The sequence below is a fragment of the Cnephaeus nilssonii genome (assembly GCF_951640355.1).
Source record: "Cnephaeus nilssonii genome assembly, chromosome: 1".
Classification (NCBI taxonomy): Eukaryota; Metazoa; Chordata; class Mammalia; order Chiroptera; family Vespertilionidae; genus Cnephaeus; species Cnephaeus nilssonii.
The window spans coordinates 115,621,730-115,633,754 of record NC_137072.1 but is presented as its reverse complement, the minus strand read 5'-3'; the positions used below and the strand labels follow the sequence as shown (position 1 = coordinate 115,633,754).

The window sequence follows — 12,025 nt, the reverse complement described above, 5'->3', positions numbered from 1 at the left end:
TAGGGAATTCCTCGGTGGTTAGAAACATCAGGACAGCCAAGTCACTCTCATGAAAACAAGCAGACTTCCTGGGACAGGACAATGTGGTGAACCACACACTCGTTTTTCAGACTTGACTTCCATGCAGACATAGAATTACGCAGTAGGTGAAAGACTTCAAGTAAGATTTTTGTTATTCATTGTTACGTGTACAAATTCTATAATTTAGAGTAAGGAAATGTATTACATCATGACAAAGTATATCAGAAAAAATGAACTTTGAAGTCAGACCAAAGTGAACTGAAACTCTGGCTCAACCATTCACTAGCTGTGTGACTCTCTGGCTAGTATATTAACCTGTCCAAGCCTCAGTCTCCTTGTTTAACAAGGGTCTTTGTAGGAATTAAAATTATAGCTATAGCCCAGCTGGTATGGCTCAATGGTTGAGGGTCGACCTACGATCCAGGAGGTTTGATTCCCAGTCGAGTACCATGCCTGGGTTGCAGGTTCGATCCCCAGTGGGGAGTGTGCAGGAGGCAGCTGATCAATGATTCTCTCTCATCACTGATGTTTCTATCTCTCCTCCCCTCTCCCTTCCTCTCTGAAATCAATAAAAATATATCTTTTTTAAAAAGTTACAGCTATACAATCAGTGCTCAAAGAACAGCTGCTTTAGCCCTGGCCGGTATTGGTCAGTGGTTAGAGCATCAACCCTTGGACTGAAGGGTCGAAGGTTCAATTTCTGGTCAAGGGCATGTACGTGGATTGCCAGTTCGAACCCTGGCCTCGGTTGGACTGTGAGCAGGAAACAACCAATCGATGTGTCTCATTTACATGGATGTTTCTCTCTTTCTCTCTCTCTCCCCCCTCCCTCCCTTCCTTCCACTTTCTCTTAAAAAAAAAAAATCAATGGAAAAATTCTCAGGTGAGGATTTAAAAAAAAGAACAGCTGCTTTAGTACTTAACCTTTAGTTTAATTTAAATTATCTACAAGGTAAATCTATACACCTATTTCCAGTCTCCACATATCACAGAAAGAAAGCCACCCAGGGCTCAGTCACGAGGTCTCCTCTCCCAACACCACATAAACGCAAGACCCAGATCACACACACCCAGCGGTGGCACAGAGGAAGCTATGTTTGGAATGCACTGTTTTGGTGTGCTCATTAAAAACAAGTGGCTCCCAGGCCCACTGGAAAGTATAAGATGCGCAGCCAGAAAGTAGGAAAGTGCTCAAAGGAAGAAGGGACGTATCTAACGGAAACAGCTGCCCGTTTGAAAGGGCTCCCACTGGCTAACAATTTAATCATTGAAATAAATAATGAGAACAGGGATTATAATCCACTGAATAAGACAGAAATGCACAAGCCAAGCCCACATGGGTACAAACAAATAGCCATTGATGCACGGAGGCGGAAGGAGAGCCACAGGGCGCCACCTAGCAAGTATGGAAAGGTGGGTGGAGTTAGGAACGGGCACTGGTGCTAACCCTTGCAGGTGAAAGCTGGATGAGGAACAGGGTCTTTACACCAGGGTGATCACAAAGGCAAAGCTAGTTCTCTCTCCAGCGGAGACACTTCCTTGAGGAAGGGAGACAGCTGGCATTGCTAATGTCAGCAGCGACAGCACACACCGCATGCTGGTGGCAGCTACCCAGTGCCCCAAGGACCCTGCGGCCACTGGGCAGCAGCAGCCATCTCCCTCGGGGCATTTCTCCACTAGGGAACGCGAGCACAGCAGGAGCAGGAGCGTCTGCCCTCGAGCTCGAGCCCCCAGCTGGGCCAGCACTCTGCTCTGCAGGAGGGAGGGCAGTGACGGAGATCTGAGGGGCAGGCGGGGCTTACAAGAAAGGCGGGCGCCCCGCAGGTGCTGACCCCGCCGGGATCTGTTGACAATGCCATGCTGATTCCCTGGATAATAATGCTGAAGAGTCCTCGGGACATACACTGTGCACTGCCGACGGTTAAGCCACTGCCAACTAACAGACTGAGGGAGGCAGAGAGCTTGGGCAGGAAAAAGGAGTCAGGGTTTCACCCCTGCGTTTATCCCAGGGCTTGCAAAATAATTATTTTCATCTCAATGGGTCACAACTCAGAGGAAACGATATGAGATGCCCTTGGTTCTGTGCCTCTAGGTTAGGACCTTTGAAATGCCTTTTTCAGATTCCCTGGCGGCAAGACCACCCTCAGGGAGCAGAGCACAAAACCTTAACTGCCCCGCTTGGTTTCTCCCACCTCTAAGTAATCTTCCTTACATTCTTTCCTTAATTCCAAAAGTATAAAAAAGCTGCCAAACTGTCATTCTACAGGGCATCTGAGCTCTTGCTCCCCAGCACTGTAGTCAGTTTGGTTCAAGTAAACTCGTAAACATTCCCTACAGGGCTGAACGTTCTTATGTTGACAGCAATGACAAAGTCATGCAAACACAGTGCTGGTTTCTGCCTGCCGGCCCCGGGAAGCCAGCGCTCCCGGGCACACTGGGAAGCGCCATGTCACAAGGAAGCAGTGTCATCACAGTTAGAGCAAGACGGGTCAGTGAACATCTCACGGGGACAAAACGGACCATTAGAATCCTGTCCCCACTGAAGCTTTCCTCTTCTCAGCCTAGATTTATCCACTTGTCTTTCTGTTTTCATCACGAGAATCTAAGTCCTTGAGGGTGGATAGAGCAGGTCCTCGAATCAGGACGTCAGTTTGTTATACAGTTGATGAGGTGCTGTAGAAACTTAACTCTTGCAGATGTCATAAAATTGGTTTTTGCCCAGCTGGGGTGACTTGGTGGTTGAGCACTGACCCATGAACCAAGAGGTCACCAGTTTGATTCCTGGTCAGGGCACAGGCCTGGGTTGTAGGTTGGATCTCCATTAGGGGGCATACAGGAGGCAGCTGATCAATGTTTCTCTCTCATTGGTGTTTCTATCTCTCTATCCTTCTCCCTTCCCCTCTCTAAAATCAGTAAAAACCCTTTAAAAATAATAATCCTATATAATAAAGAGGTATTATGCAAATTGACCATCACATCTTCACAAGATGGCTGCCTATGACCAGGCCGGCAGGGGGGTTATAGTGAGGGATGACCAAACGATTGAACAAGTAGGCTGCGTGGGGCGACCAGGCCGGCAGGGGGGTTAGTGAGGGACGACCAAATGACTGAACAGCAGGCTGTGTGGGGCTACCAGGCGGGCGGGGGGGCTGTGAGGGGCGACCAGGCCAGCAGGGGGGGACAGTTGGGGGTGACCAGGCCAGCAGGGGGGGCAGTTGGGGGTGACCAGGCCGGCAGGGGGGGGCAGTTAGGATTGACCAGGCCGGCAGAAGTGGGCAGCTGGGGGCGACCAGGCCAGGAGGGGGGGGCAGTAAGAGGCGACCAGGCCGGCTGTGGGTGCAGTTAGGGGTGATCAGATCAGGCTGGCAGGCAGAGGCAGTGAGGGGCGATCAGGCCGGCAGGAGGGGGCAGTTAGGGGTGACCAGGCAGGCAGGCAGGTGAGCGATTAGGAGCCAGTGGTCCAGGATTGTGGGGATGTCCAACTGCCGATTTAGGCCAGATCCCAGGAGAGGTCCTGGATTGTAGAGGGTGCAGGCTGGGCTGAAGGGAACCCCCCCCCCCATGCACAAATTTTGTGCACCGGGCCTCTAGTAATAAATAAAATAAAACTGTTTTTGTTATGCGTTGTTTCACTGAAAGTCATAGAACCTATTAACACGTTAAGTGAGGACTTACTATATACTGCCTCCTATTCACTACGGTGACTCTAGTCTAAAACAATTCCTGGCATGTAGGAAAGCATGCAAAATTATTCCATGCATGCATTTCGGGGCATCTTCACACACATTACACAAGAATTATTCCTGCCCATTTAAAATAGAGGAAGCTAGGGTCCGAATAGCTCGGGTAGTCCTGCCAGAGACATAGCTAATGGGCACAGGAAGAGGGACGTGTCCGAGCTGCTACCTGGAAATCTGGAGTCAGCGCCCTCCCAGGAGGCGGAGGACAAGGGTGCATGAAGCAATTCTCCCGACCCTGCGGAGCAGGTTCCACAAGCCACCAACTCTCAGCAGGGATTTCTCAAAACCTCTCCGTCTTGAGAAATAAAACTCCAAAGTCCTCCTCCTTCAGCACTGTGCAAGCGAACTCTGCTGTAATTCAGTGACTGCCTGGGCCTCGTGCTCTCTGCCTCCTTCAGCTCACTAACAGGAGCTGTAGCAAGTCAGCCAGGAGTAACCAGGAACACCCAGCATTCCGTCCCACGCGGACCGATGGGTATCTCCTCCACCATTTCCTGAAGGCAGCTACCTTTACAGAGCACCCGTCAGGGACCTCATGTGTGAAGCAGCCCCACCAGGAAGGCAGAGTCGCCATGGTACAGACAGGAAACCGGCTCGGGGAGGTTAAGAACTTTACTCCTGATGGGATACCCCCCTGGCGCCCCCTGGGGTAGAGAAGGCAGAAATCTTAAATGATGCTTCCAAAGCCCTTGCACAGGTGGTGTGTTTTTCCCGACCTCCACCCCGCAGCAGCCAGCAGGCTTCACTGCCACCCCCCACACTGGCCGGACTCGGCTCTGGACAGGCAAGAGGGAAAGGCCGGCCACTTCAACCATCACCGATGAAAAACAAACACATCTGCAAAGCAAGCCTCCTGGCGACAGAATTCCACCTGCCCAGGGGAAGAGCGCAGTCCATCACTGTGCCCCAAACTCCTAGTTCCACAACTAAAAGCTCTCAGCGCTAGAACTACCTGGAGCCTCTCCTCCCTTAGAAAATGTCACCCAAGTAGTATCTGAGGCTAAAAAGTGGATCCCTAAAAACAGAGAGCAGTCAACTCAAGCGGGGGGGTAGGGGGGGGGCGGGTGGCGGGTAGTGAGCACCCGCCGAGAGCTCCTGGCACACAGCAGACCCTGCTGGAGATACAGGACACGCCCACTTCATCTAAGAAACACGCAAGGAAGCAACTCTGCCCAGTGGGGAGCGGGGGGCCTAAACTCCACACAGGGTAAAAACCCCCGCTCCAGTTACGTCTCCAATTTCAAAGCAAGAAAGGCAAGGCTGGGACCACAAACCTGTCCATGAGCAGGAGCGCAGAGGAGACGGACATCGCGTCTACTGTGGCCACACGGCTCCGCAAGGCCAGCCGCAGACGGGCGGACTCTCCCCTCGCCGCATTCCTGGCAGCCGGAGCCAGAGTCCCGGGGAAGCACCATGGACGCCTTCAGAGCCCAGCTCCACAGTCTGGAAGGTTAAGGCAGCACGGAGCGGGCCAGCTGGAAAGGCGGGGCGGGGCAGGCAGGGCTCTGACTCCTAACTAGTCACAGGGAGGGAGGAGGGCGGGCAGTCTGGGAAGCAAAGCATGAGTGACTGGTTCCGGGGACTCAGCACAGCTCCACTCCGCATCTCGGCGCCATGCAGAGACCCAGAGCCACACAGCGCCCGAGAGGCCAACGAGCCACCAAACCCAGGGCACTCCTTCCTGGGAAGCAAGATGAAGTCACATTTGCAACGACTCAGAGCATCTGCTGTGTGTGAGCCACTGAGCTTTGTGCAAAAGAGAACAGGTGTGTGGGTGAGTCAGCCTGGGTCATGGAAAGACCTGGCCCAATCCCTGCATCAGAGCCATCACCAAGGGATTCTCCCTGTTCCTGATTTGAAACACCATTAAAAACTTTTGAAGGACCAGACCTAACTAACCACTTCAAGGTCAACAAACCTGAGCCATTCTAGACCCACAAGAAGTTAGTCTAGCCCTGGCCGGTTTGGCTCACTGGATAGAGTGTCGGCCTGCGGACTGAAGGGTCCCAGGTTCGATTCCGGTCAAGGGCATGTGCCTTGGCTGCAGGCACATCCCCAGTAGGGGGTGTGCAGGAGGCAGCTGATCGATGCTTCTCTCTCATTGATGTTTCTCTCTCCCTCTCCCTTCCTCTCTGTAAAAAATCAATAAAAAAAAAAAGAAGTTAGGCTAGGTTGGCTCGCCGCCCTTCTGACAGGCAATGCTCACTCTTGGGTCAGCAATGAGCCATGGGGAGGCAACGCTGCACACCCAGCCAGGGTCCTCTAACATCAGCCCCACGCCCCTTAAAGTAAAGGAGCCCCCTGCCGGGGTGGCTGTCTGCACCTGCACAAAAGGTCCCACTGGAGACGGTCAGTAGGTGGCCACCTCTGCAAGAGGCAGTGTAAGGGATGGAGATGGAAATTTTAATTTCACTTTACAAATGTCCATACTGCTAAAAAACACACATCAAATCAGCATGTATTCCTTCTGCAATTACAAAAAATAAGACAATCAAGTGTGGGAGACAACATGGCACAGGAGTGGTACTGAGCACCTGGTCTGTGCCAGGCCCTGAGACTAAAGAACAATACCCACAGCTCTAGCCGGTGTGGCTCAGTGGATAGAGTGTCAGTCTGCAGACTGAAAGGTCCCAGGTTCGATTCTGGTCAAGGGCACATGCCCAGGTTGCAGGCTCGATCCCCAGTAGGGGGTGTGCAGGAGGCAGCCGATCAATGATTCTCTCTCATCATTGATGTTCGTTCTCTCTCTCTCTCTCTCTTTCTCTCCGTCTCCCTTCCTTTCTGAAATCAATAAAAATCCTCTCTAATAAAATGGTAATATGCAAATTAACCATCACTCCGCTACATAAGCCACGCCCACCAGCCAAGCCACACCCACCAGCCAATCAGGGCGAGTATGCAAATTAACCCCAATCCAAGATGGCTACAGCCACAGAGAGCAAGGTTTCCCAGGTAACAGAGGAAGCCAAGCTTTCCATAGCTGTTGCAGGCCTAAGCCTCCACTCAAGCTACAAAGTTTCAATTATAGAAGGTAAACAAATTCAAACAAATGGCGGCAGAATGGAGCTTGAGAGAGCAGGCCAGGGTTGCCAGTGGCAACAGGGGAAGCAAAGCTTTCCGCACACCCTGGCCAGGCTCACCCGCTTAAGGCTACAAAGTTTCAATTGTAGAAGGTGAATTAACTGCCACAGAAATGGCTGCCACCCCGGAGGGAACAGCAGGCTTGGCTCCACTCCAGGCTACAAAGTTTCAATTGTAGAAGGAAAATAAATTCCAGATACCAGGGCCTCTGCTTGGGTTGCCAGGGGGCGTGGCGGGCCTGCAAACCACCACAGGCCCCTCGCTCAGGCCGCCCCATGCCCCAAGGGAACCCCACCCTGATCTGGGACATCCTTCAGGGCAAACCAGCTGGCCCCCACCCCTGTACCAGGCCTCTATCCTATCTAATAAAAGAGTAATATACAGATTGATCATCACTGCAACACACAATATAGCTGCCTCCATGTGGTCAAAGATCCTGCCCCCATGTGGACACAAGATGGCCACTACAAGATGGCCTGCAAGGGAGGGCAGTTGTGAGGGACCAGGTTTGCAAGGGAGGGCAGTTGGAGGTGATCAACCCTGCAGGAGAGGGCAGTTAGGGGTGACCAGGCTGGCAGAGGAGGAAAGTTGGGGGCAAACAGGCTGGCAGGGGAGCAGTTAAGCATCAACCAGGCTGGCAGCGGAGTGGTTAGGGGGTGATCAGGCTGGCAGGCAGAAGCGATTAGGGGCAATCAGGAAGGCAGGCAGGCAAGCATTTGGGAGCCAGCAGTCCTGGATTGTGAGAGGGATGTCTGACTGCCCGTTTAGGCCCGATTCCACCAGGATCGGGCCTAAACGGGCAGTTGGACATCCCTCCAGGAGTCCCAGATTGGAGAGGGTACAGGCTGGGGTGAGGGACAACCCCCAGCCATGCACGAATTTCGTGCACCGGGCTTCTAGTATGTATATATTTTAAAAAGCAACACCCTCAAAATCCCAGTTCCAGTGCAGCTGAATTGGGGGGGGGGGGGGGGGTGACTAGCGAGTATACTAATTCTTTGCATTCCGAAGTTTGGTGTCTGGACTGGAGGCAGCCCACCTGGAAACTGGCTGGAAACACAAATTCCTGTCCCCCCCCCCCGCCCCCCACTGCCCAGACCTCCATAATCAGAACCTGGCGGGAGGGGGGGCGGGGGAGCAGCAATCTGTTTGTATGAGCCTCCCTCTAGTTGAAAAGCTCAGATGCTCGCTCGCTCCAGTTTAAGGAGCACTGTTCTGAGTATTGACACACGTGCAAACCTGCGATCTCACTTAAACGTGTCAAACCCCTCACCCCCAGAAGTCAATCCACACCCGGTCTGGCACAGGCATCACTCATGAAGCACCACACCCTCAGCCTCTCTCAGGACCCTGTGTCCTCCCTGCACTACAAATCTACACCTCCCTGTTCCCACACCTCTCCAATTCTCCCTCAACCTGCAATAGCCATGTGTCATAATTGTGCCTCAGCAAAACCACCTCCAAAAATATCTACAACGAGAAGCTCACAAAGAAAACTCAGGTCCAGGAGCCTCACGGTGAACTCCTCCAAGCATTTAAGGAAGAAATACACAAAGCCTTTCAGGGGCCAAAGCTTTCACTCCTCCCCTTCCTCCACCCCAGAGGGATTTCATTAGGTCAGTGGTCGGCAAACTGCAGCTCGCGAGCCACATGTGGCTCGTGAGCCACTGTTTGCCGCTCTGTTGACTAATGAATTTGCCGACCACTGCATTAGGTCATTCAATGAATACATTTATGGGCATTATTCCCCAAGAAAAAACTTATTCAGCCAGGACTTTCTGGTACCCTTTCGAGAATCATTTGACATGGAGTGTGTGTGAAGGCTTTTTTTTTTAAAATTCATATACAATAAAACTGACTTTCTATAAGTTTTAACACATGATAGGTTCATTTAACCACCAGAGAAAAATCTCACTGAGAATACACAAAGCAGAATACTCCTGAGCCCATTCTATAAGGCCAGCATATCCTTGACACCAAAACCTGTCAGGGGCAGTATAAGAAAGGACAAATTACAGACAGAAAAGTCAGAACCAAAATATTAGCAAATCCAATCCAATCATGGAACATAAAGGATAGTGTATCATGAATAATTTGGGATTATCCTGAGAATGCAAATGCAGTTAGCTTACTTAACATTAGAACAGTGCAATGTTATTTACCACATAAAGAAAACACATACAACCAAGAAATGCAGAAAAAAGGCATTTGACAAAAATGTAACACAGGTGTGATCTTTTAAAATTATAAAACTAGGAATAAAAGCGAACTTCCTGAATCGGATAAAAGGTATTTAATAAAACGTGAGGTACCTGGTGAAAAGACACCCGCCAGCAAGCGTCACACTGAGTGGGGAAGTGGGGAAGCTTTCTCAGAGGCCAGGCCACTGCGAGCCGGCACGGAGTTCTGGGCCTCCCGTAAGGCAGGAGCACTGGGGTGGGGGGGGGGGGGGGGGGCAGTCACTCACAGACAGGCGGCTTTCCACACAGAAAACACAAAAGAACCCACAGATCAAATGCGAGAACAACCGAATTTAACAAGATCACAGGACGCAAGATGTACACACAGAAACTAACGGTGTTTCCGACAAACATTTATAAAATGCCATCTGTAAAACCATCCAAAAATAACAAATATCCTGGAATAAATTTAATGAAAGAAACACAAGACCTTTACATTAAAAAAAAACAACAAGAAACACCTATAAAATACTGTGGAAATTTTAAAGAAAAACTAAATAAATAGAAAGACACACCATACTCAGACACCAAAAGTCTTCATTTGGTAAAAAGTGATCAATAAAGATCAATAAATTCAATGCAATCCCAAACAAAACCACAGATTTATTGCGGTAATTGCAAAACTGATTTTAAAATTTATATGGAAATGAAAAAGAATCTAGAATAGTCAAAATAATCTTAAAGAACAAAGTAGGAGGGTTTACGCTATCAAATATCAAGACCATAATATAGTAGCTACAGTAATTTAAAAAGTATGGAAATTAGTGATATTAGTAAAAGGACAAATAGATGACAGAAGCTATATGGTCACTGATGTATTTCATGGTTCACAGGAAGGATGATCTTTATAGTTAACGAACATTAGCCCCTCCCTCACATCATACTGGAATTAATTTCGATGGATCGTGGATCTAGCAGGTAATGTCAAAACAAAGCTTCTAGAAGATAACAGAATTTCTTAAATAGAACAGAAAAGGCACTAGCCATAAAGAAAAGGATTCCATAAAGAAGAATTCATTATAGTTAAGAAGTTCTGTTCATTGAGAAACAAAACACCTGCAGGGAATGAGAAGGAAGCCACCGCGCAGAGATCTGCAACCCATACAGCTCCCTCAGGCTCCCCCCCGAACCTACAAAGTGTGCCCCCAGATCCTGAGACAGCCCCACACAGGCCCCTCAGAACAGAGGCCAATAAAATGTGGCAAGGCACGCAAAGTAAACCCAAATGCCCTCACCCATCACCAGGATGGCAGAAAGAACACAATAGCCAACAAGTGACAGTGCCACATTCCGAGAGGACGCAGAGCACCCGAGGGCCACACGCTGCTGGCAGCAGGATGAGCAAGCACCGAGGAAAAGCACTTAGCTTGTCTACCGAGCACACGCGGCAGGGCCGCCCCGGCATGCACACACCTAAAGACATGCGTGAGACGATGACGATGAGCGCCCCTAAATGTCACGGACTTAAGAATCAAGCGTCCGTCCATGCACGGGCAACACACAGAAGTCTGTTTGTGCGATTGAAAACTATACAGAGCAAGAGCAAACGAATACGGCCGCCATACAGTAACACCCTGGCTGAACCTCAGGCAAAGCTGAGCAAAGAAAGCCAGACGCTGACGTGTATGCTGTAGGAATCCATGTGTCTAAACCTCCAAAAGCAAGCAACACTAATCTGTGCTGACAGCAGTCAGAACCGCAGCTGTCCTGGGGGAGCCAGGTCCTGACCGGGAAGGGACACGACGGAGACTTCAGGGCTCAGTGACACCCCAAGGGCTGGCGTGTGAGGCTCACTGTGTACACGACAGTACACGCTACACTTCCGGAAGCGCTAGCTCAGCCCCCACGGCTCTCTGGAGTTTTCCCGGCTGAAGGCCCCTCTGCACCCAGTGGCTCTGCTGTCCTCCCAGAGCACCTTACACGCATCATTGACCAAGAGCTGGGACTTGTATTTTAGCTATTTCCGCATCTCCTCCCACTACTTGGGGGCTGGGGGGGAGGGGCCCTATTGGTCTCTGGATCCCCAAGGCCTGGCAGGAAACCTGCTGGAGAGCCCTGCACTAACGGGTCACTCATTAACTAACCCTGAAACCCACTCAGGCCTGTATATCTCCACTGATAAGTCAGAGTCCAAACAAGCCCCAGTGTGCTGGGTCACAGCCTCCTTGAAGTCCCCTTCAGCCCTTCCCAACATGTAAACACAGGAAGGAGAAGTTCGACAGGGAGGGTTCTCTAACACCAGCTGAGGTTTCACAAGGAGAAAGGAGGAGGGCGGAAGCGCCCATGTGATTTGCTACCGAACGTTACTTTACTGAGGGAAAAACACAAAGTTATTCTTAATCTTCAACTGAGTCCTAAGAAGAGGGAAAGAGGAGTTGCTAGCTCATAGGCTATAGCATCACGAATCGTGAGAGGTCTGGGCTCCCGACCACCCTGAGAGCAGGGATGCAGGACTAGCTGCAGCCTTGGACCGGAAGGAATGAGATCTGGCTGTGGTGCCAAGACCACTCGTGGGACTCGGCGTCAGGCAGGTCTGGGCTCCTGGCCCAGCCTCAGAACCAGCTGCCTGACTCCGCGTAAGAAACGGACCTCTCAGCTTTCTCCCCGGCCGCAGAGGTGCCAGCACTCGGCCACCAGAGTGACTGCGACCTGTGCTCATCAGCGACACTGAGGGCGGTACTTATCACAGGGCCAAGCATCTCATCTCATCTCATCCTAACGCTCTTCACCCGCTACTTAGCGGCTTTCATTCAACAAGCAGAATACTGAGCTCCGACTGTGTCCTGGATAGGCGCTGTGCCAACAGGCCGACCAGAGACACCGGCCCCCATCCTCAAGGTGCTTATGTATGATTTTCCCTCTGACAGGTGAGGAAACCAGAGATATAACCTTGCCCAAGGACACACGGTCACATGAAGGGAATTAAGTCCATACCTTCCACGG

The 12,025-nt window shown here is 50.8% G+C and overlaps 1 protein-coding gene across 6 annotated transcripts in view; it reads right to left on the bottom strand.

Annotated features, from left to right (window-relative positions):
- TBC1D14 (TBC1 domain family member 14) overlaps window positions 1-12,025 on the bottom strand; it is a 79,317-nt gene that overhangs the window by 43,165 nt on the left and 24,127 nt on the right. The window contains exon 1 of one of the 6 annotated variants that reach the window (XM_079768713.1): window positions 5,036-5,184. The exons of the other annotated variants lie outside the window; for them this stretch is intronic. Coding sequence (XP_079624839.1) covers window positions 5,036-5,070 — 35 coding nt within the window. The 5' untranslated portion in view covers window positions 5,071-5,184. Of the gene's footprint in view, window positions 1-5,035; window positions 5,185-12,025 lie in introns of those variants that run through there. 6 annotated transcript variants of the gene reach the window in all.